At 36.2% G+C, this 24,846-nt stretch overlaps 1 protein-coding gene and 1 pseudogene across 1 annotated transcript; both read right to left on the bottom strand.

Annotated features, from left to right (window-relative positions):
* Positions 1-1,586: 1,586 nt before the first annotated feature.
* LOC132558974 (mitochondrial amidoxime reducing component 2-like) lies at positions 1,587-7,370 on the bottom strand (annotated as a pseudogene).
* A 4,881-nt stretch (positions 7,371-12,251) lies between these two features.
* On the bottom strand, positions 12,252-18,898 carry LOC132558971 (mitochondrial amidoxime reducing component 2-like). The gene is made up of 8 exons (XM_060223598.1): positions 18,835-18,898; positions 18,417-18,655; positions 16,876-17,052; positions 15,475-15,649; positions 13,992-14,132; positions 13,656-13,717; positions 12,970-13,044; positions 12,252-12,575 (listed from the first exon to the last, which is right to left on the bottom strand). Exons 2-8 carry the CDS (start codon positions 18,647-18,649, stop codon positions 12,464-12,466), a joined length of 975 nt encoding a protein of 324 aa, XP_060079581.1. The 5' UTR covers positions 18,650-18,655; positions 18,835-18,898; the 3' UTR covers positions 12,252-12,463.
* Positions 18,899-24,846: the final 5,948 nt, after the last annotated feature.

The following is a 24,846-nucleotide window of genomic DNA, read 5'->3' as shown; positions in this document are numbered from 1 at the left end:
TTATTTCAAAAGAATGGTCATTCAATCATAAACTTTTACTATAAGATCTCATCATGCTTTTCGATTATGATTAAAAGCTTTCTAAAACTGTAGATGTTGTAATTATTTTAAGATGGTCAATCATCTATTGTAATATATTCATATGCATGTTTTGTGTAATATATGACGGAAAATGAATGAAAAATATTTTTTAAAAAGATAATGAAAACTGAAGTCAATACTAACCAACATGTTATCTAATCACGTGCAATTTAATAGATAGTAAGAATAATGAACAATTTACACTTTCCCATTGTGTTTTAAACATGTTCCGTGTAACTATGAATACATTACATATGCCTTAACAATTTTCATTCTTAGGAAGATGTTAAATATATCTAAAAGCTGACACAAATACCACAGCTTGTCCAGAGCTGCATCTGCCATGGGCCCTATTGTATCAATAATCCAACAAATATATAGCCTAACGCTAACGTTGTGATGCTCGGTTGAGATTTATCTCACGTCGGTAAAACATTTAAAGTAGGTGATGTGTTGACATATTTCTAATGCATAATTAACATTAAACACCACAAAAATCACATATCTTACTTTTAACATCCCCATGTGAGTGAAATTCTTTGTCAATCTGACGTTTAGCATCAGGAACATATTAAAATAGAATAGAAGTTCTTATAACACAATCAGTAAAAGTGTGACGTAACGATGACTACACGGCCAGCTTCATCAGACAAATGACCATCTACAAATAACCAGTGTGAAGTGTACTAGCACTGACGTACGTAGTGTACGTGATGGTAGGGATCCGACCACCTTTTTCGGATGTACTATAAACCTATGTACACTTAAGTCGAAAAAAGTGTGACGCGATGGTAGATAGATTACAAACCAAATATACTCAAGATGGAAACAATGTAATGTAGTCAATTCGGCTACGCTTTGTAATCTTTTGACTGAAATCACTAGTTTCATTTCCTTGGTCAGTCGGATTAACAGCAGTGACCACTTGTTTGGTCTATTGAGGTAGTCGGATTTACAGCAGTGACCGCTAGTTTGATCTCCTGTGTCAGTCGGATTTACAGCAGTGACCACTAGTTTGGTCTATTGAGGTAGTCGGATTTACAGCGGTGACCACTAGTTTGGTCTCCTGAATCAGTCGAATTTACAGCAGTGACCACAAGCTTGGCTCTGTGTCAGTCGGATTTACAGAAGTGACCACTAGTCTGGTCTCCTGCTTCAGTCGGATTTACAGCAGTGACTACTAGTTTGGTCTCCTGGGTCAGTCGGATTTACAGCAGTGACCACTAGTTTGGTCTCCTGGGTCAGTCGGATTTATAGTAGTGATCACTAGTTTGATCTCCTGGGTCAGTCGGATTTACAGCAGTGACTACTAGTCTGGTCTCCTGGGTCAGTCGGATTTACAGCAGTAACTACTAGTTTGGCCTCATGGAACGTTACATCATTGATACAGAAATCATTAAAAGGTATTTTCTACCATTTTGATAAAATTGGAGAGAAAATAAAGAAAATTCGACTTAATGAAAATCATATTTGTTTCATTTTTATACATATTAATTATTCAGTATCACAGTGTTATATTGCTCCAGGATATTTTCCATCATTTGAAACATCGTGTAAAATCACAGCTTTTTAAAAATATTTTCCCTTGTCTATAACATCAAGCGCTATAGATCTCCAAAAGTTCTAGAGGTGATCCTATTCTGTTATTTCACCAAGACACTTTTCTACTTCCGGATAGCATAAACATCGTCGCCAACACTGATGGTCCCTTCCACATCTGGTGCCAGGTAGATACCAATACAGGGTTTGACACCATACTCCGGGAAACTCCGGATCCTGGACAACGAAACAATACAACTTCGATATATATAAATATATAAAAATATTACAAAATTGCAATCTTTTCCTTCTAAATATCAACAGGTACACGTTTTATTTACTTAAGGTGTCTTCCTGTTACACTGGAGAAGACAAATATTAAACTGAAATGACACAAGTCTCATTTGATCTGATGAAGTATTAGGGGGCTTCAATGGTGTATAAACTGTGGAGACAATCCGAGAGGCAACAGTGACCCTCTAACAGATATTGTGAAAATGTGTGTCAAATAGTTACAATGTTGTACTCTAGAAAATGTTAATACTATAAATAAAAAAACTCTTTTTTTTTAAAGAAATAACTATACATTCTGTCGAGTGTATTTTTTCACTGATGAAATAAACATACTAACCGCCTCAATGTAGAAAACGGTTCCTTGTCCTTTGAATGTTTGCCCTCCTCTTGTACAACGTTGACCTGGTTACATCTACAAAACAATATAAAAACGATTTTAAAGCCGAGTTTAACTCATATTAGCTTAGTCAACATATTTGTCTGACTGTGTACGGCTATATCGCGCTATACAACTGTCTCGTCCTCCTAGAACTCGTCAGTAATGATGATATGGCCATTAGTTGTTGAAATCTAAGAGGCGACTGATAAAACTCAAAATTTTTCGAAATAAGCGTAAAATGCCAGAAGATTCAATAATGCGAAAAATGTACCAAAGTCATAATTTCACGCTACAGTGAACAAAGAATACCGGACATATCCGTCATCTTTTGATGAACAGAAGAATTCATCGAAGATTGACCCTATTTCCTCGGTTGTTTACCGAATACTTGTCTCATAGCATGGCGTGACAGTAATAACAAACGGACATTGTATCTTCTCTAGTATGTTGTTTTATACCTATATACTAAAACCGCTTTATTCAGTGTGTTCTCCATATTAGTGTCTTATCAATGATAAGTATTGAAAATTGTCTATGTAAAGTTTTAATATATAAATGATAATGACAGACATGCTGATCATGGCGGAGCTTTATCAGCACACTGACAATAGGAGGAAGTTTATGTAAAACCTTGTGAACTGACCTGGAACACATGTCTATCATCCTGAAGGAGGTTGTACCTATCTTCACTGCATCCCAATTATCCTATAAATGAACGACACAGCAATGTAATTAATAATGTTTAAAATCATTTTAATAGTTAACTAGATAAAATCATCACTTAACGAAAACTTGTTTTGTTTGATGGTGATATTTTATTTTTTCGGAAGGTCATCAAACGAACTAATGAACATCAGTGATTTACAGTTAAAACAAGTTAAATTGTGGCCAAGGAATGCCACGTAAGTTTTTGACATTATATAACACCTAATCCCACAAATCATGTGGAGATATTAGCAACGACACAACAAAATTAACCTCCTCGAAAGCTGGCGATCCCTCCATCATGATGTTTGGCCGAAAGTTGTTTACATTCGCAGGTGTCTCCAGTTCCGCGTTCAGAGCGTTAAGACTTTATTTGGTCATCATCATGAAGGCACAGTAATATGAAAAAGCCATCTATTAGCAGAAAAAATCTTATTGTCACAGCAAACTATTTGTGTTGGGGATCGAAATTAAAACGAAAGCATACGCATTTCAAAATGATTGTATGTCGATTTATGGATTTGTTATGTATTACTGTAGATGTTTAACATTATTTGGTATTTGTTAATCTCATACCAATCTTTTATGTCAATTGTAATTGTATAGTTTATAATCCATAGTTGTATCTATAAACTTGGTTGTATTTATAAACTGCAAAGGGTCGCTTTATATGACGATTTGGGAAAAAATGCGTGTGGACTACATTTTTGTCGTCATGTTTTCAAAATGGTTTTCTGTCGATTTATGGGTTTGTCGTTTATTTATGTTGAGGTCCGAGGTTTCGTATTATATGGTATAATAATTTCACAAAAAGATCTACGTTTCCTCGTTGCTACGGAATAATTCTTAAAAATAACTCTTATTAAAATATTGCATGAATTATCATCACAAATCACAGATTTCAAATTCTTAAATGCCGAGTTGGTGGACAACTTACCCTATATTTTAGGATCAGAAAACAAATATTTCAGCTTGTTTCTCGATATTGGAAAAAATACTGTTTGAATGAAAAATGCAAAATTAAACCTTAGCGACTCCTTTTTAATCAAGGAAATAGTCTTAAAGTAATAAAGAATAAAGTCTTTTAAAAAAAATTTAAAAAGTAGAAAATGGTTAAATAAGGGATATAAACAATTTACCTAAATTCTCTTTTTTCGGTTGCGATGTAGAATTAATCAAGCATTTTTATATTATTTTTTTCTTGATATCCAAGTGTCATACTATCAATTTTAATTGCAGATGAAATGTTTTTAAAACTCACGCGAAAATTACAAAAATGGTTGTTATTAAAGAGAAAATGAGAACAAGTGAAAATGAAGTGTTTCCTGTTTCACATGTATTCTCTTATCTAAATAATAATAAAAAAAAAACCCAGCGAAACAAAAGTTTAATATTGGCCCAAAGGGACAAGTGAGCTTATGCCGTGGCGCGGCGTCCAGCGTCAACTTTTTCCTTTAAAGATTCCAAATGTTTTGATATTTGGCCAATATGTTCCTAGGATGAGGCCTGACAAAGGTTGCCAAAAAAGACTTGACCTATATTCGAGGTCATATTTGTTAAAACCTTTAAACGACTCTTCTCGTGAAGTAAAAGGTCTAGAGGCATGCTATTTGCCTGGTATATACATATACCAGGTGAGCTCTGTAGGCCCATTGGACCTCTTCTTATTTCTTAGAGCAGTACATCCTTAAGATATTCTTATCTTGAAAATAGACGACATTTATTGAATTATATGGTAAGTGCACCTCCTAATATAGAATATAGTCAGTAATATCGACGGTATGGTCCAATATTGGTACTGAATCCAAATCACAATGTATAATAAAGACAGTAGACAGTACGGACAAGTGAAATGTCAAATTATTACTTCGTTGATCATATATTATATATACATATAGGGTGAAACAATAATATATACATGTATATATATATTTCGTCCTATTGTGACTTTTTCTAGTTTCTCCCAGTTTTGACCCCTAGCATCCTTGACGAGGAGTAGAAGCTCTATGATGCGATTTAATACATGCTTTGATATTTTGTATAGAAAATCGTTATTAATGCGTCTTTTATTCATTATTTTACAAATCAATTAAATAGCATGCAATTTTTTTATTTAGCTATATGCTTTAAATCATGTATTATATATAGTACTATTTGTGAAAGTACTTATACTTACTTTTCTGGTGGTCATCACATAATTATCTGGCGGCTAATACTTATTTTTCTAGGTGCCACCACTTAGTTATCTGGTGCTGCCACTTAGTGTTTTGGTGGCCACCACTCAGATATTTGGCGGCCAACACTCAGTTATCTACCGCCGCCAGATAATTGTGATGACCATCAGAAAATTAAATGGTGTCCGCCAGTAGCTGCCAACACTTAAAATATTTTCACTGGTGGTGTTAGCAGACGTCCGTAATTTTCTATAGTAATGATGGTGGTTGAAACTAATTTTGACATCAGACTTATAGACTGTACTATAAAAAAGAAGGATTGGTTCTTGGAAAGCTGAAATGTTTTAACATCCTACCACCAGCACAAGTGTTTATTTATAACTTTAAACCTGCCGGTTCGTAGTCTAATCCGTAAACTTACCCTGTCTCCGGGTAGCGCATTATGTTCCCATGGATATTTGAAATTGATGGATTCCCGTTTTGACATATCTGGGTGAGAGTAGTTGAGTCTGACTCCTTTCCGTCCTGTGTGTTTGGTGAACCAATCCGCAGCTTCGTCACCGCAATCCAGCGTGTCTACAGCTAACGGACCAGTACTGTAATCAACAAGATTTTTCAACAGTTTTGATTAGATACAGATTGCTGAATGGTGATTTCTTAGCATTGCCCTGATCCTCCTCTTGAGAACAAGACATTACTTCGATCTAAGAATCGAATCTCATTTAAATGATTGAACTAAGATGACGATTTCGATTACATTGTGGAAGTGGTCGGTGAACAGAAAGTTCGTCCGGCTCTTATTCTATTTGTCCTCTTTGATTGACTGAATGTGTCTGTTGTGTATGATTTCCTTTCAGGTTAAAAAAAAAGAGCAACGGAGTTTTTTTATAGTCAGAAATAAGGAATTTCAGGGAAAATCACAAACTAGCATTACCCGATACGTCGGACACATGTCTGGTCGAGTTTCGGGTTCAAGGGAACCAGAAGAGGTTCCATCCCTGGGGCCGTCATTTCCACCATGTCTTCGTGCAACTTCACAGTCACTAAGGTAAGTTTTGGCTCCATGTTTGCGTTAATCCAGTTGTTGACTTTAGAGCTTAGAATCCAGTGTCTGATGAACAAAAATCAGGATTAAGACGTGTGTTTTATACCTTTCAGATTGGAAACATAATTAGTGTTCAATGTTTTAAGCAATTGAGCCAAGAAATGTTCACGTAGGGTTTATATTTGTGTGGTATGCCTCATCTTATAATACATCGTATCTTGACAAAGCTGGCCTCAGTTATCATAAATGTGTCATAAATATTCGTTATTTACCCGAAAGACATTTTGAAAAATTCCGCTACTACAATTATGAGCAAACATGATTCCCATTTCGACACAGCCATTTTCAAAGTACCGTTCTAATACCTGGTACCAAATTGTTCAAATGTAGTTAGTGTTGAAACAAGAAAGCGAAAATCCCAAATTTGATTAGAATAAAATGAAAAATAAATCCACATGCAACTTCAGATTAGGTGTGACAGGCCGATTCACTTTGATAACAATCGTTTCTTTGTGACACTGATGTGATATTTTAATTAACCACTTTAGGATATCATTTTATACATGAAAATAGATGCAATAGCATTCGGCTTTACTTGCTGAAAACTTAATATTTTAGATAATAAATGTAAAAATTAAGTACTAATTCTACGACCGTAAAAGAGAACATACTATCTGTTTTTTATTTAATCCTCATGTATTATTTAAGAATGTTTACTTAATAGAATATTCAAATTCAATATTCATGAATTTCAACAGAATGTCGACCTCAGGTTCTCACTTAATGGGTCTTCTGTCGCCACAAAAAGTTGTTTGTATCAATTCAAGAAAACTCGAGGTCTGATATCTAGGTTCTCCATTGGCTGTAAAAGATTAACAGCATTCGTAATGGCATTCAGGGTTTACGATGAGGTAACAAACCTGTCTGTGACTCCAAACTGACGCAATCCTATTGCTGTACATTCGGCCGTTTCGATGTCCAGTCCTCGACATGATTTCACCGGGTAAAGATGTAGACTAGACACTTTCCCGACCTTCTCGTAGACTCTGGGTTTACCTGAAGCTAGCCATGTTGTAAATCCATACTTGAGCACGGAGGCACCGATCAGGCCAACAAACGTAGACGTCGCATCATCTCGTAGAATGGAGAGCATCGTCACCTTTCAGAAAATAAGATTGTGAAATCCTGACACGTAGGGTCAAAATATGTGGTTCATCAATATGTGTTTGTATCATGATATGTCAAGCGGATAGACATCACTTTAATGGAAGTTGTAGATACGTAGATTTATTGAATTTGCTCATTTTGATTGAACGCTCAAGTACTTTCTGTGGCACCCCTGGTTTACTCTGATTCTAAAATAGCCACTGCATTACGTGTCAGATCACATGCTTTGATAAAACATACCATTTGATCAAGTTCCGTGAAAAAATGGTTTTAGGACTGATGAGCTATATGTCACAAATACCTGTGAGTAGTGACTTTGCTACCATAACGTCAAAATTATCCGCTGAAAAATCCTGCATGGACCCTAACTTTCTTGTGTCACTGATATTGGTTCACAAGTTTAGGAAAGTTGTCCTAAAAACTTTTCTACGAACAGACCAACTGTTTCCAGTCTAAATCCCATCCACCCCTCCCCCCCCCAACCCGCCCTCCACTCACACACTAACCCCGCTCCCTTCACCTAAGCCCGCCCTCCACTCACATACACACACTGTTTCCAGAAGGGTAGGCTTGGGGGTTATATAGGGGGGTGAGAGGGTGGAGATAACCAGGTTGTGGTTATAAAAAGTAATGGTAATGTCCTTATATTGATTGTAAAAAAGGAACAAAAATCAAAGCTGAAAATTAGATGAGACCTACCTTAAGTTGAAAGCTGAAAGGATTATGTCTTCTGATGGTACGTAGATATCACGTGAGATGCGTGCGCATCGTCAGAAGTTAGTCGTACGTCAGCATGTGAGTGAACACTTCAGTAGCACCGTTTATTTGATGTAGTTGAAATATTGTCAAGTCTTAATAATAACAGCAGGAGTGATGACGATTCTAATCAAATTACTGCTTGCAGGAGAATTCATTTAATTTTCAAATTCTGTCTCCATTTCTGATTAGTACTACGCGATTCTGTGAGATGTTTAAAGACTGCTCAAGGACAAAATACAAAAAACTCACTCAACAAAGAAATGTTTAGTGTATTCTAAAAACCATGAGTACATGTTATTTTCTCAAGTCTAGCATATAATTAGTTTGCCTGTGTCTATCACTGTTGTGTTCACCAGAATGCACAATCCATATAATAGTTTTTCATGGTTTGCAGAATGAATGTTTATGTAAAAGTCACAATGAAAACACAACCACGAATATGACCTCCTTAACAACTGGGGTTATAGACTTGATATCAAGTGTCCATTTATATACATCATACCCTAACTACTAATTGAATAAATCTGGAGAACGTTGAAGTATTTCTCCATCCAGCAGTTTTCATGCCAGAAGCACATTGATACACAGCTGATATGGACGCTGCTCTAGAACTATGAGATAAAAATGTTGATGTCTATTCCAGTCTGTGTTTGCAAGCATTTATCAATCGTGTGATTGTACTACTGCACAGAGGATAATATGGCATTTGGTAACCGAGAAACCGCGTATGTTTTTCCTTCGAACATCTTAAGTACTTTTCAGGTATTCCTGAAATTAGGTAAAATACACCGAGAGGGTTTATCTCTCGAACGAAATTCCACTTTGATTAAAATTGGGTCAAGACTATAAAAAAAACCATAATGAATAAGTTGGGTAAAAATACACGGAGAGGGTTTATCTCTCGAACGAAAGTCCACTTTGATAAAAATTGAGTCAATACTATTTCAACAAACCACCATGTTTAAATTTCACACAATTCTGCTGGAATATGACAATAAGCATGTCCATCACATGGAGTAACTGTTTCCGCTATCCAGTCAATAACGCCAACATTGTTACCACTTTCGATGGCAACATTTTTAATGAACAGCGATCTATAGTATCAAAATTGCCAGAAACTGTTAGCGGGTCTCATATAATAGAATTGCTTGGCAAAGGAGACCTTTTTTTAACATGCTGTATAAAAATCTCCTCAAGAAAGTTCCGCGCAGCTGAACTCCAAAAATCAATTTTTTATGTAAATGTTGTACTGTTTTTGGGTCCTTTCCGGCCATGATGATCGAAGATTCATTCAGTTCCTTTTGAAAGTACAATGTCTGCGATTGATTTCAGAAAAGGCGACATACCATCCTGGGAAACAAAACATGAGTAATTCTCTTAAGGAACTGAGAAACAAGTTTGCATGGTCGACAAACAGAACAATGGCATACCTGTCAAGTAAGGTGTGAATTTAACATCAGGAGGGACAAGGAACGCTGACCTGTGTTTTGTTTCCATTTCAGATTTGAGCCTGCTTATTCTTTCAAGAAAAATGAAGGACAAAATGGAATTTACCCATTCAGTGAATCAATGCAGCATGTACTCTTTTCATCCATTCTCTGACAGGTTTCAAGAGAATTCATAATTATCTTGGGTTTCACGATAATTAAGACACTTCCTGAACAACTTGAGTAAAGACTAACATTTAGGTCATCCACATTCAGTTGTTTTAGCGTTTGTTTGAAGTTAAATAGTTTGGATACGATGGGCTCGGAGTCACTGTTGGAACTTACACGTGTGTTTCTTTTCTGTTTGGAATGTTAGAATGATGAAATGTTAACCTGCAGACTTCTGGTGTAAAGCATTGCTGATGCTTACAGCACCCAATCTCTTATTTGCAAACTCAACTTTCACAAATTGAGTTTTTGGAAGAAGGCAGTAGTGCGTGGTAGTATGTTATATCCCTATATTCGAGGGACTGGTTATGCGATTCCATGTATTTTTTCCGTCAACTTCGTTGTAAGGAAAATTAGCTGATTAATTTCCTGAATTATTTTCCATATGATATCCTACAGATATTAATTTATGTTTTCTTTTTCATTTAATTACTATGCTCCTGATTCCGGATATTTTTTTCGTTTCTTTCATTGTTAAATTTGGTGAAGAAGAAGATGGGTCGACATCCAAAGTGTACCTCTTACCTTCTCCCTGATTTGGAGGATCATATTTGGTCAATTCCGCTTCACGTATTAGAAAATAGTTTCTTTCTTTCGTACTTGGTGACCTTGAATTTAGAATATGCCTTTTCTCATTTGAATTTCAAGCAATTTTTGATTGATGAAAAGATGAAATCCTGTATAGTATTTTGTATTTACTCTTAGTAATTGATCATAATATAAAATTATCGTCAAAGACTTAGACTGTTCCACATGGGACTTCCATCTTTGAGATTAGTTGTAATAATTTTCAAATTGAAGTTAAATATAATTTATTCGGTAACTCCTATAGTGCTGCTTACCAGCTACCATCTACTCAACCACGACCCTGTCCACGTTTAAATTTGGGTAAAGATCTATGAGTTGTATGTCTCTCTATTTATTTCAAAAGAATGGTCATTCAATCATAAACTTTTACTATAAGATCTCATCATGCTTTTCGATTAGGATTAAAAGCTTTCTAAAACTGTAGATGTTGTAATTATTTTAAGATGGTCAATCATCTATTGTAATATATTCATATGCATGTTTTGTGTAATATATGACGGAAAATGAATGAAAAATATTTTTTAAAAAGATAATGAAAACTGAAGTCAATACTAACCAACATGTTATCTAATCACGTGCAATTTAATAGATAGTAAGAATAATGAACAATTTACACTTTCCCATTGTGTTTTAAACATGTTCCGTGTAACTATGAATACATTACATATGCCTTAACAATTTTCATTCTTAGGAAGATGTTAAATATATCTAAAAGCTGACACAAATACCACAGCTTGTCCAGAGCTGCATCTGCCATGGGCCCTATTGTATCAATAATCCAACAAATATATAGCCTAACGCTAACGTTGTGATGCTCGGTTGAGATTTATCTCACGTCGGTAAAACATTTAAAGTAGGTGATGTGTTGACATATTTCTAATGCATAATTAACATTAAACACCACAAAAATCACATATCTTACTTTTAACATCCCCATGTGAGTGAAATTCTTTGTCAATCTGACGTTTAGCATCAGGAACATATTAAAATAGAATAGAAGTTCTTATAACACAATCAGTAAAAGTGTGACGTAACGATGACTACACGGCCAGCTTCATCAGACAAATGACCATCTACAAATAACCAGTGTGAAGTGTACTAGCACTGACGTACGTAGTGTACGTGATGGTAGGGATCCGACCACCTTTTTCGGATGTACTATAAACCTATGTACACTTAAGTCGAAAAAAGTGTGACGCGATGGTAGATAGATTACAAACCAAATATACTCAAGATGGAAACAATGTAATGTAGTCAATTCGGCTACGCTTTGTAATCTTTTGACTGAAATCACTAGTTTCATTTCCTTGGTCAGTCGGATTAACAGCAGTGACCACTTGTTTGGTCTATTGAGGTAGTCGGATTTACAGCAGTGACCGCTAGTTTGATCTCCTGTGTCAGTCGGATTTACAGCAGTGACCACTAGTTTGGTCTATTGAGGTAGTCGGATTTACAGCGGTGACCACTAGTTTGGTCTCCTGAATCAGTCGAATTTACAGCAGTGACCACAAGCTTGGCTCCTGTGTCAGTCGGATTTACAGAAGTGACCACTAGTCTGGTCTCCTGCTTCAGTCGGATTTACAGCAGTGACTACTAGTTTGGTCTCCTGGGTCAGTCGGATTTACAGCAGTGACCACTAGTTTGGTCTCCTGGGTCAGTCGGATTTATAGTAGTGATCACTAGTTTGATCTCCTGGGTCAGTCGGATTTACAGCAGTGACTACTAGTCTGGTCTCCTGGGTCAGTCGGATTTACAGCAGTGACTACTAGTTTGGCCTCATGGAACGTTACATCATTGATACAGAAATCATTAAAAAGTATTTTCTACCATTTTGATAAAATTGGAGAGAAAATAAAGAAAATTCGACTTAATGAAAATCATATTTATTTCATTTTTATACATATTAATCATTCAGTATCACAGTGTTATATTGCTCCAGGATATTTTCCATCATTTGAAACATCGTGTAAAATCACAGCTTTTTAAAAATATTTTCCCTTGTCTATAACATCAAGCGCTATAGATCTCCAAAAGTTCTAGAGGTGATCCTATTCTGTTATTTCACCAAGACACTTTTCTACTTCCGGATAGCATAAACATCGTCGCCAACACTGATGGTCCCTTCCACATCTGGTGCCAGGTAGATACCAATACAGGGTTTGACACCATACTCCGGGAAACTCCGGATCCTGGACAACGAAACAATACAACTTTGATATATATAAATATATAAAAATATTACAAAATTGCAATCTTTTCCTTCTAAATATCAACAGGTACACGTTTTATTTACTTAAGGTGTCTTCCTGTTACACTGGAGAAGACAAATATTAAACTGAAATGACACAAGTCTCATTTGATCTGATGAAGTATTAGGGGGCTTCAATGGTGTATAAACTGTGGAGACAATCCGAGAGGCAACAGTGACCCTCTAACAGATATTGTGAAAATGTGTGTCAAATAGTTACAATGTTGTACTCTAGAAAATGTTAATACTATAAATAAAAAAACTCTTTTTTTTTAAAGAAATAACTATACATTCTGTCGAGTGTATTTTTTCACTGATGAAATAAACATACTAACCGCCTCAATGTAGAAAACGGTTCCTTGTCCTTTGAATGTTTGCCCTCCTCTTGTACAACGTTGACCTGGTTACATCTACAAAACAATATAAAAACGATTTTAAAGCCGAGTTTAACTCATATTAGCTTAGTCAACATATTTGTCTGACTGTGTACGGCTATATCGCGCTATACAACTGTCTCGTCCTCCTAGAACTCGTCAGTAATGATGATATGGCCATTAGTTGTTGAAATCTAAGAGGCGACTGATAAAACTCAAAATTTTTCGAAATAAGCGTAAAATGCCAGAAGATTCAATAATGCGAAAAATGTACCAAAGTCATAATTTCACGCTACAGTGAACAAAGAATACCGGACATATCCGTCATCTTTTGATGAACAGAAGAATTCATCGAAGATTGACCCTATTTCCTCGGTTGTTTACCGAATACTTGTCTCATAGCATGGCGTGACAGTAATAACAAACGGACATTGTATCTTCTCTAGTATGTTGTTTTATACCTATATACTAAAACCGCTTTATTCAGTGTGTTCTCCATATTAGTGTCTTATCAATGATAAGTATTGAAAATTGTCTATGTAAAGTTTTAATATATATAATGATAATGACAGACATGCTGATCATGGCGGAGCTTTATCAGCACACTGACAATAGGAGGAAGTTTATGTAAAACCTGGTGAACTGACCTGGAACACATGTCTATCATCCTGAAGGAGGTTGTACCTATCTTCACTGCATCCCAATTATCCTATAAATGAACGACACAGCAATGTAATTAATAATGTTTAAAATCATTTTAATAGTTAACTAGATAAAATCATCACTTAACGAAAACTTGTTTTAATTGATGGTGATATTTTTATTTTTTCGGAAGGTCATCAAACGAACTAATGAACATCAGTGATTTACAGTTAAAACAAGTTAAATTGTGGCCAAGGAATGCCACGCAAGTTTTTGACATTATATAACACCTAATCCCACATATCATGTGGAGATATTAGCAACGACACAACAAAATTAACCTCCTCGAAAGCTGACGATCCCTCCATCATGATACTTGGCCGGAAGTTGTTTACATTCGCAGGTGTCTCCAGTTCCGCGTTCAGAGCGTTAAGACTTTCTTTGGTCATCATCATGTAGGCACAGTAATTCGCAAATGCCATCTATTAGCAAAAGGAAAAAATATCAGAACTATCCGTGTGGGAGATCAAAACTATGGCATTACTATTCGCAGTTTAAATGATTTCCTGTCGACTTTCCTTTATAAACGCCGATTATTCTATATGCCATGTGTATCTCTCAGAGAGGTTTCAGTGTTCTCCACATGCTATCATAGAGGGTCTTCCCTCGGCTTCATTTTCAGCCAACAGCTGGTGGTTATATTGTTCAGATTATAGGAAAATGCTGACTCCTGTCGTCACTTAACGTCAAGATCCGTGAATAAGTTTGGTCACTAATATAGAATATACTTGGACCTAGGTCAATAATACAGGATATACTTGGACCTTGGTTAATAATATAGAATATACTTGGACTTTGGTTAATAATATAGAATATACTTGGACCTAAGTCAATAATATAGATATACTTGGACCTAGGTCAATAATATAGGATATACTTGGACCTTGGTTAATAATATAGAATATACTTGGACCTAGGTCAATAATATAGATATACTTGGACCTAGGTCAATAATATAGGATATACTTGGACCTTGGTCAATAATATAGAATATACTTGGACCTTGGTTAATAATATAGAATATACTTGGACCTAGGTCAATAATATAGAATATACTTGGACCTAGGTCAATAATATAGAATATACTTGGACCTAGGTCAATAATATAGATATACTTGGACCTAGGTCAATAATATAGGATATACTTGGACCTTGGTCAATAATATAGAATATACTTGGACCTTGGTTAATAATATAGAATATACTTGGACCTAGGTCAATAATATAGATATACTTGGACCTAGGTCAATAATATAGGATATACTTGGACCTTGGTTAATAATATAGAATATACTTGGACCTTGGTTAATAATATAGAATATACTTGGACCTAGGTCAATAATATAGATATACTTGGACCTAGGTCAATAATATAGGATATACTTGGACCTTGGTTAATAATATAGAATATACTTGGACCTAGGTCAATAATATAGAATATAGTTGGACCTAGGTCAATAATATAGGATAAACTTGGACCTTGGTCAATAATATAGATATAACGAAGCCTTGTGTTTTATTAACTTTCTTCGTCTATATGACAATACCGAACTGGCGATAGATATATGTACCCGGTTATATTTCCTATACCCCCACCTATCATGAAATCCTTGGTGGAAACACTGGGTTTGATCATCTTCATATACTGGGAACATGGCGCTTCAGAGACTGTAGAATGAAGGAAGGATTGGGTCTAAGAATGGTGGCACCTTATATATGTATAACCTTAAACCTGCCGGTTCGTTGTCTAATCCGTACACTTACCCTGTCTCCGGGTAGCGCATAATGTTCCCATGGATATTTAAAATTGATGGATTCCCGTTTTGACAGATCCGGGTGAGAGTAGTTAAGTCTGACTCCTTTCCGTCCTGTGTGTTTGGTGAACCAATCCGCAGCTTCGTCACCGCAATCCAGCGTGTCTATGGCCATTGGGCCATTGCTGTAACGAATGACAACCTTTGACACAAGAATACACATCATATCATGTCATAAGATGTTGAAATATTTTTGTCGTTTTACATTAAGTTATTTAAATAGCTAAGTGGTTGTTTGTATATATGACGCATTTTAACTTTATCAATAACCACACACAATTTTAAGTCTCCTCTTTCCTGTAACAAAAGATATGGCTTGATAGCAAAGAAGACTGAGGCCGAAATGAAATATACTGAAGATCTTGTTAAACGCTTACAAGTAAACAGCACGTGTTCTAATAAAACTTTTAGAGTTATAACCAGTGCAGCCAACCCCCCAACCCCCCCTCCCAAGGGACCACTATGCCCTGGTAGGGAGAGGGGGGTCTGTGGCGAATAGATGTGCCCGCTCCATTAACTTGAACGTTAATTTCCTGGCTCTGTGCCTTGTATTGCTGTTGAAGTGGAACACTTTAGCAATATCAGTGTACATCAGGACTCATCATTCACGGTAGCCATGTGTCTTTTTCAGTTACGATAATAGTTCTGTAGACATGTTTGTATTTTCATGTTGTTTTTGTTTTCAATTCCATACGAGGCAGGACTGATCGGTATACTTTCATCAAACCAAATTTTTTATCGAAAAAAACCAACAAATATTATTTATCAAGGCATTAAAAATAACAGCTATAATTATCAAGGGTTTATGAGAACACCTAACCCAGTTCCCATTACACCCATCACTTTAGCTTTGTCAATGATTCATTGTCATTCAATTTTTCAACGACGATGTAAATCGAGTAATCCGTTGCTAAAAATCACTGACATAAACAGATAAAGCTTATAGCTATCATTAAGGGCACACGTGTACTGCTCCTCACCAACAACGTAACCTACAGTTACAGGTTACGGCTATTAAGGTCACAGTGCACTGATCCTCACCAACAACGTAACCAACAGCGTTTATCCATGTCCGTGGATACTGAGTTAGTCTGAAGACAAATTTAAAGAATGACGCATGTTGAATTTGTCTCCCGATCAACTTCGTTTGTGCCGATCTTGGTTACATCTTTGAAGGTGTTGATGAGCATGGAGACGAATTCCTTTCCCGAACATCTGATCTTGTACTTTTTATCAATAGAATTCATGTTTGTGCGTTATTCATATTTATTGCCTTTGCTCAAAAACAGCGATGGCGGTTATTTGCGTCAGAAACGATTTTGTGATAAATCAACTGATAGGCTAACATTACCCAATATGGCAGACCCATGTCTTGTCGAGTTTCGGGTTCAAGGGGACCAGAAGAGGTTCCATCCCTGGGGCCGTCATTTCCACCATGTCTTCGTGCAACTTCACAGTCACTAGAGTAAGTTTTGGCTCCATGTTTGCATTAATCCAGTTGTTGTCTTTAGAGCTTAGAATCCAGTGTCTGATAAACAAAAATCAGGATTAAGACGTATTTTTTACACTTTTCTTTGAAAAACATGTATAATTAGCTTTCAACCATTTAAACAGTGAAGACGAAAAACGTAGGATTTATATATGTTTGGTATCCCTCATCTTCTGGTGACGTCATATTTTGATCATTCTGGTCTCTGTTATCATGAATGGTTCTTTCATATAACTTAAAAATAAAAGCTCTTTACTAAATTATCCAAAATGCTTTATAAATAGCATGAATATTATTTCGACAACGGTAAACCCAATCCCTCCCCCTTTTTGTTCCTCCTTGTGTGTATTACTATAAACTGAACGAGTTGACAGGTGGTTAGTAAAAATCTCAAAGGACAAAATCAATTTTTTTCTTCCATTTCATAAGCAATTTTATATCAAATGAGATCCCTGAAAATGTATTTACTTTGAAAGCTCTCGATTCTGTGGGATGCTATTTTAATTTTTTAATAACCACTGTTTGAGAAGATTCAAAGAATGTTTCGAATCTCCTTGGATTTCTTACAAACTCGACCTTACATTTACACTTAATGAATCTTCGTCGCCATAACAATTGATGCATGGTTTGATGTCTTGGTTGATCATAAGCTGTTAGATAACAGGCAGTACAACGTTTGGTATGGCATTCACGATGGGAACTGGCGAAGGGAAATGTTCCTTTCCATATAAGGTTATGATAAAATGTTAAATGTTTTGGTCGGATATGTGGCACGCGCGACTTATAATCATACGAAATACTTTAATAATAAAACTCGTTAAACAAAAATCTGAAAGGTACCATAAATTTGCTATTAGAATGTCTTTTTCACATGAAATATCACCATCCAAAAAGTTATAACAAAATACGTGCATCCATACATATCACTGACTAACCTTGTCAACAAAAATATTAGTTCTCCCTTAAGTATAAACGACTTAAATGTCAAAAAATAACATAAATATATCACAAAGCGCACGTGCATGACCTATAATAGATATTTCTGGAAGAAGCTACCCGAGCCGTCAAGCTAACAAGTCAAACACATGACAATGTGCATGGTTATCTATATAGGGCATGTGAATCCATATAATGTAATACATCCTTACTCGAGACCTAATAATAGTTCAGCCAGCCCATGACATCACAGGTTATATGGGGTCAAGCTTCAAGATATGGCGGGAAAGTAGAATGAGATAGAAGTTATCTAAGAATATGTAGATCCCTATGTGTTAGGATGGGTTGTGACGTAATTGTTCTTGTAAAAGTGACATTATCAGTGTTGAAGGTGACACGACAGGGTAGTGTTAGAATTAACTGATTTAGGTATTTGAGAGGTAAGATTTGACGATGAGGTAACAAACCTGTCTGTGACTCCAAACTGACGCAATCCTATTGCTGTACATTTGGCCGTTTCGATGTCCAGTCCTCGACATGATTTCACCGGGTAAAGATGTAGACTAGACACTTTCCCGACCTTCTCGTAGACTCTGGGTTTACCTGAAGCTAGCCATGTTGTAAATCCATACTTGAGCACGGAGGCACCGATCAGGCCAACAAACGTAGACGTCGCATCATCTTGTAGAATGGAGAGCATCGTCACCTTTCAGAAAATAAGATGGTGAAATTCTGACACGTAGGATCAAAATATGTGGTTCACCAATACTTATGTGTATCATGATATGTCAAGCGGATAGACATCACTTTAATGGAAGTCGTAGATACGTAAACCTTACATGCCAAACCGTTTCACTTTTATCAGCAAAGATAACGACAAATTACCTTTTGTTAGAACACCGGCTAGGACACACTGGCGGTCGACTTGATGTGAGATCCCTGGCGATGGCAGATAAACAACTATTCAGTTTCCCGCCAATGCACGCTATTTCCTGTGGGGTTTCCCCTTTTATAACACTACGTATGCTTACACTTAATCTTAAAAATAGACATTGAAAAACTTTTAAAAACTTTTATAGAAAGGAAATAGTTAGCAAAATTTAAAACAAAACCGCATGACCTACATTAAGAGGTTTTTGAATGGTGACGGTCTTTGTGGTGTTGTAATAGGAATGAAAGAGAAAAGGGCCCAGTGATCAATCTTAACGCAATCTTTATGAAGGAAGGGGCATAACTCTAAAAGAAAATTGATTATTTTACCTATTCTACAAGTTTTGTACTTTTTCAGATCTTATGAATTTATTTAATTACCAATAAAGTTTACGTAAAATAATCTGTCCTTAGTGCTATCAATAACATTCAACAAACAAAATATATAACTGCTGATTAAAAGATACAACATTTCTACAAATGCACGAGTGCTCTACATAGGCCTACATTATTTTACCCTGCAACTGGCACCGCCATTGCCGGAATACACTCGTCACATACATTTTTGCTGTATTCCAACACGTCCGTAAATTCGACGAAATTACTTTCTGAATGTATTCAATAATTACGTTGGATAATATAAATAACTGTTGAAATAAGTGATTTTATATGTTGTAATGATTAAGTATATTTACGAAAATTCATAAAATCGCTGTCATATCCATTGACGTTTGAAACTACATTTCTGTGCAGAGCAATTATTTAAGAGTGCGTCATCGTTGCGGGATATGTAGAATACATGGTCAGCGTCTTAAAATATAAGCTGTATTCTGGCGAGGGTGAAGAAAGACAAAAGAGGCGAGCCACTTTTGTCTTTCTGTCCCGAGTCAGAATACAGCTTATATTTATAGATACTCACAATGTATTCTCTATAAATAGTTACATATGATCATAATGCGAATGACGCAGTGCCGAGCACTATGACGTAACATAGTGAATCATGGTATGATCACCTGACCAGTGCCACATTAAGACCACTGAAATCTTTCTCATCATTGTAAAGGTTACGACAGAAAGAAAAAAACCAAAACGTGACAATTTTAAAAGATTCGTCACAAATAGGAACTATACTAATAAAATAACATACAGGTATCTTAATAACACATGTAAAAATAACAACCATTTCAATATCCATCACTTCCTTTCACCCATATCCCACAGCAATGTTGTATCGTGTACCGTATCTGTAAAGCTACCCAGGACGGTAACGCGAGAGCTCCTCCGCAGCACGTGCACGTTATAACTAATCGAGATGTATTTCACAAGAGAATATCTGTCAACTATATTTAAAGTTGTATGATTTTATGTTATATATCATATATTCAGCCCCTTAGTCTTTGTCTCTGCTTAGATCACAATTAAAATAAGTGATCTCTATTGGTTGATTTTATAAAGTAAATGTTAAGGTGATACCACTTATTGATTATTGATGTTACCAACTTGAATAAGTAGTATCGTCATTTTCTTTAACAATGTAATAATTTCAGTAAACGATATAATCATATCTTATCTCTAAAAGAAAGAGTCTATTTTTTTCATCGTAACTTGATGCCGACTGTAGTGTGATCTGGTCAAGCATAACCATGCATTACATCCCCTTTACATTTAAGAAGAAAAAAATTGTACATGTGCCAATAAATGAACTAACTGAATAAAGGATGTTTAAATCATTAATCTTGTGTAGTTTTATTCATAAGCACAGTCACTTTCTGCTTGTTCAATTTAATTGTCACTAGAACTTTTGAAATATTGTAGAAATTAATTGTCAGAAAAAAAGCATAATTTTTAACATTACAAGCCATTAACTAATACCAATTACTTAGCAATATTGTCCTGGTAAATAGGACAGGAACTATTGTGCCCTTTCCACAGTGCTAATGCAACACAAATAAACGATGACAAAAAAAATGACACTATCACATTATTCTACAGTAATATAACACTATTTGCATGTCAAGTCGCTCTGACTGCTGTACATTTCTTCCTGGCCGAGTTACTGTAGAAGTAAACTGCGTTCCGTTGTTAGAAAGCAGTGTCTAGGGTAACACATGGCAAGCAAACACGAACTTCATTACCTACTTAGTATAGAAGTCCACAAGTAGTAGACACTTTCTAGACTCAAACTCGTCACAAGCTACATGGCTGTTTGGAAGAATAGTTACTGTCAGTGTCTTTTATATCGAAGTTCATACATAGCCAATACATGTCGCGGCTATTACACTTAGCGGTTCCAAGGTGTGTTTGTGAACGAGATTAAGCATTTCTTTACTCAAGCTGAACGGAATGACAATTTGGCTGCCGTTTTATACAACAATAGTTGATCTCTTGAACTCAGACCGTCTTTGTTTGCATCACATTCAACATTCTGTTATTGTCTCCTTTGATATTGTCTACCATCGAACTGACCCGTTCAACTGGCTTGTCAATTCGGGATATATAGTTCACGTGCTGAATGAAGGACGCCTGTTGCTAACTTATCAATAGAGAGACTGTACTCTCCCGGGAAAATTCCTGATGTTTTGACTAAATCAAGAAAGTTGAGAGTTCACTTACCTTAGCAGGAGTTGTATCGAGTGTCGACACTGAGTATGTGCTCAAGGAATATCCAGGTCGGGCACAGAAAAGACCGAATAACAGAGCACCTTTCTGGTGTGACAGTCAAGGTTACATATTCTATCAGTTACCAGGTGTGACAGTCAAGGTTACATATTCTATCAGTTACCAGGTGTGACAGTCAAGATTACATATTCTATCAGTTACCAGGTGTGACAGTCAAGATAACATATTCTATCAGTTACCAGGTGTGACATTCAAGGTAACATATTCTATCAGTTACCAGGTGTGACAGTCAAGGTTACATATTCTATCAGTTACCAGGTGTGACAGTCAAGATAACATATTCTATCAGTTACCAGGTGTGACAGTCAAGGTAATATATTCTATCAGATACCAGGTGTGACAGTCAAGGTAACATATTCTATCAGTTACCAGGTGTGACAGTCAAGATAACATATTCTATCAGTTACCAGGTATGACAGTCAATGTAACATATTCTATCAGTTACCAGGTGTGACAGTCAATGTAACATATTCTATCAGTTACCAGGTGTGACAGTCAAGGTAACATTTTCTACCAGTTACCAGGTGTGACAGTCAAGGTAACATTTTCTATCAGTTACCAGGTGTGAAAGTCAAGGTAACATATTCTATCAGTTACCGGGTGTGACAGTCAAGGTAACATATTCTATCAGTTACCGGGTGTGACAGTAAAGGTAACATATTCTATCAGTTACCGGGTGTGACAGTCAAGATTACATATTCTATCAGTTACCAGGTGTGACAGTCAAGGTAACATATTCTATCAGTTACCAGGTGTGACAATAACGGTAACATATTATATCAGTTACCAGGTGTGACAGTCAAGGTAAAATATTCTATCAGTTACCAGGTGTGACAGCCAAGGTAACATATTCTATCAGTTTAATCTTGTGACTGCTGAAAGACTTCAGTATCCTTTGGGATTCCTTACCGTAGTCACTTATTCCTGAGAGCTTGTCTGGGCTTTTGTTTGAATACTCTTGCTCCCGTCCATTTATGCAGGGATTTTTATCCATGTGTTATCTATTACACTTACCACCATGACAGCAGTAGTGTTAAATTGTTAGTTCATCATCATCTCCGCCTGTTTCACATTTTTTGTCAGACTGAATAGTCCGTTCTTTGTTCTTAGTTTTTCCCTACATCTTTCTTCCTTACGTTGGATACTCGGATAAAAATTAACTTCTACTTACTTCGCACGTTGATCCGGAAAATACATCAATGCAATAAGCTTCTACTTACTTCGCACATAGACCCGGATAATATATCAATACATTTATCTTCTGCTTACTTCGCACGTAGATCCGGATAGCACAGTTTTACTGTTTCGGGACTTCAATGCATTTTTTCCAGTAAAAAACAGCAAAATAAAATTTCTGTCGAGCAATGTATGCTATTATTTTGAAAATACGGCACACAAATATCGAAGAGAGTTATATATTTGGGTATACTCACCGATATTTAGCGCGCGGCACGCCGTTTGTATTGTTGTACTGCTTAAGATGACCTACTTCGTGTCACTACACGCCGCAGGGTCACGGACGAACTTTACTTATCAAAGTGTTAGGATAACTTAACTACGCCTCCCAATGCAAATATGATGGTTGATGGAATGCACGTTTCGAAAATGGGGCCAACACCATAATACAGTGCACATAAATATGACAGCCGACAAGGTTACAAGGGTGTCATATTTCAACATCTACCTACTACTGCGACGTCGATGTCTGTATTTTTTTCAGAAACAACATTTATGCCGTTGTATGAGCCTATCTTGCTAAAATAAAAAGTCATCATTTCTTCCCCGCGTCTATATCTGAACAGAAAAGCATTGATTGTCTTTATAAGTTACGTGAACTATTTCAGAAACGTGATTGACCACGTACTAGGCACTGTATCCTATGCCCATTGGAACAGTATCCCAACCAACATACGTCACTCATCCCCTCGCCCCACGAACAAATCGAAAATGCAATCATACTTTTTCAGACATAAATATATATAATATGTAACAATACTCTATCGTTTATTGCACATAAATATCAATCATATCCAACAATACGCTTTTGTTTACTGCTCGATACAATGAAGAAATCAACAACACATTCTCAACAATGTAAAACAATGGAAAACCTCATTTTTCAACCAGCTGGGTCGAGATGAGTACTCGACCAATACAAGGTGGCCGCAAATTTGTGTATGAAGTTTCATCAAAACTAGATGAAAAGTGGAAGCTAGTAGACCGAGGATAGGGAATTCTATTTGCAGCAAGTTACAGTGTGTAAGAATGCCACGACACGAACTCGTACCGAGCCGTCGGTCAATTGTGTGCTTGTACTTAATGCTTGGGCAAAGAATGAGTTGGCATATATATAATCAATTTTTGGTAACAGTGATAATCGGATAAAAAAAATAAAGCCGGAATTATTTCTTTATGAACGTCGAACGTTCAATCCAAGATGGCCGCCTGTCATCCATCTTGTTTTCATGGTCAGTCCCAGAATTAAAAGGGCGCAAATCAGAGAGAACTAACTTATGGAATTGAGAAATATCCCTCCTGTATTTCTCGCGTAAAAGTGATAACAAACTTACATTGTCAAAATTCAAGACGGCCACCTGTCAGCCATTTTAATGTCATCTTAGTCTCCAAAGAGAATAACTGCGGACCAAAGGCAATGTACATACGAAATTTGAGAAGGATCCATCGATAAGATTCTTTCATTGTAAAAATCTAAGATGACGGCGTGTCGGCCATGTTGTTTTACTGTTCCGTCCCAGAATTAGGAGGGAGAAAACGGAACTTTCAATGAAATGCGAATAATTTAATTTTAGTTCTTCTCAAGAAAAAGTGATAACCAAGGATTGTTTACGAACGGACCATGGACATAAGCGACATCAAAACTTCGTAGACCACCAACTGACCGTCCCCCTTTGACTTCAGGACATCTTGTCGATTCTGCTTCATGTGTTGGGAAATCTTACCTTGCCTTTGTATCTGTTGACCTAATGTATTTTCTCATTTAAGTTCAAATCAACCTTTGCTTAATCAAACAAGTCCTGTTAAGTGAGTTTTTATTTGCTTTTAGGAGTTAATTGAACTTTATAAATATGAAGCTTGACCGTTCTCAGTACTAAACCTTTAGTAAAGGTTTTGACAATTTTCATATCATTAATGATTCGGCAACTTCGATAGTGCAGCATACCAATGTCGAATGTCATGACCCCAACCTTGACCTTCCGGAAACTTACTTAATCATGCCTAATTATTTTCTGTGAATTCCCTGGATTATTTTAAACAAGATATTAACAT

The sequence above is a fragment of the Ylistrum balloti genome, unplaced genomic scaffold, assembly GCF_031769215.1.
Source record: "Ylistrum balloti isolate Yb309-2 unplaced genomic scaffold, AGI_CSIRO_Ybal_v1 Utg370840, whole genome shotgun sequence".
NCBI lineage: Eukaryota > Metazoa > Mollusca > Bivalvia > Pectinida > Pectinidae > Ylistrum > Ylistrum balloti.
This window is presented reverse-complemented; position numbering and strand designations above follow the sequence as displayed.

Excerpts from the sequence above, each read along its gene's own strand:
- LOC132558971 (XM_060223598.1), bottom strand. The coding sequence starts at position 18,649 with ATGCTCTCCATTCTACAAGATGATGCGACGTCTACGTTTGTTGGCCTG. Across the intron at positions 15,650-16,875 it reads ACATGGGTCTGCCATATTGG|CAATGGCCCAATGGCCATAG; the intron begins GTAATGTTAGCC and ends CATTCGTTACAG. Across the intron at positions 12,576-12,969 it reads CCGTTTTCTACATTGAGGCG|GATCCGGAGTTTCCCGGAGT; the intron begins GTTAGTATGTTT and ends TTCGTTGTCCAG.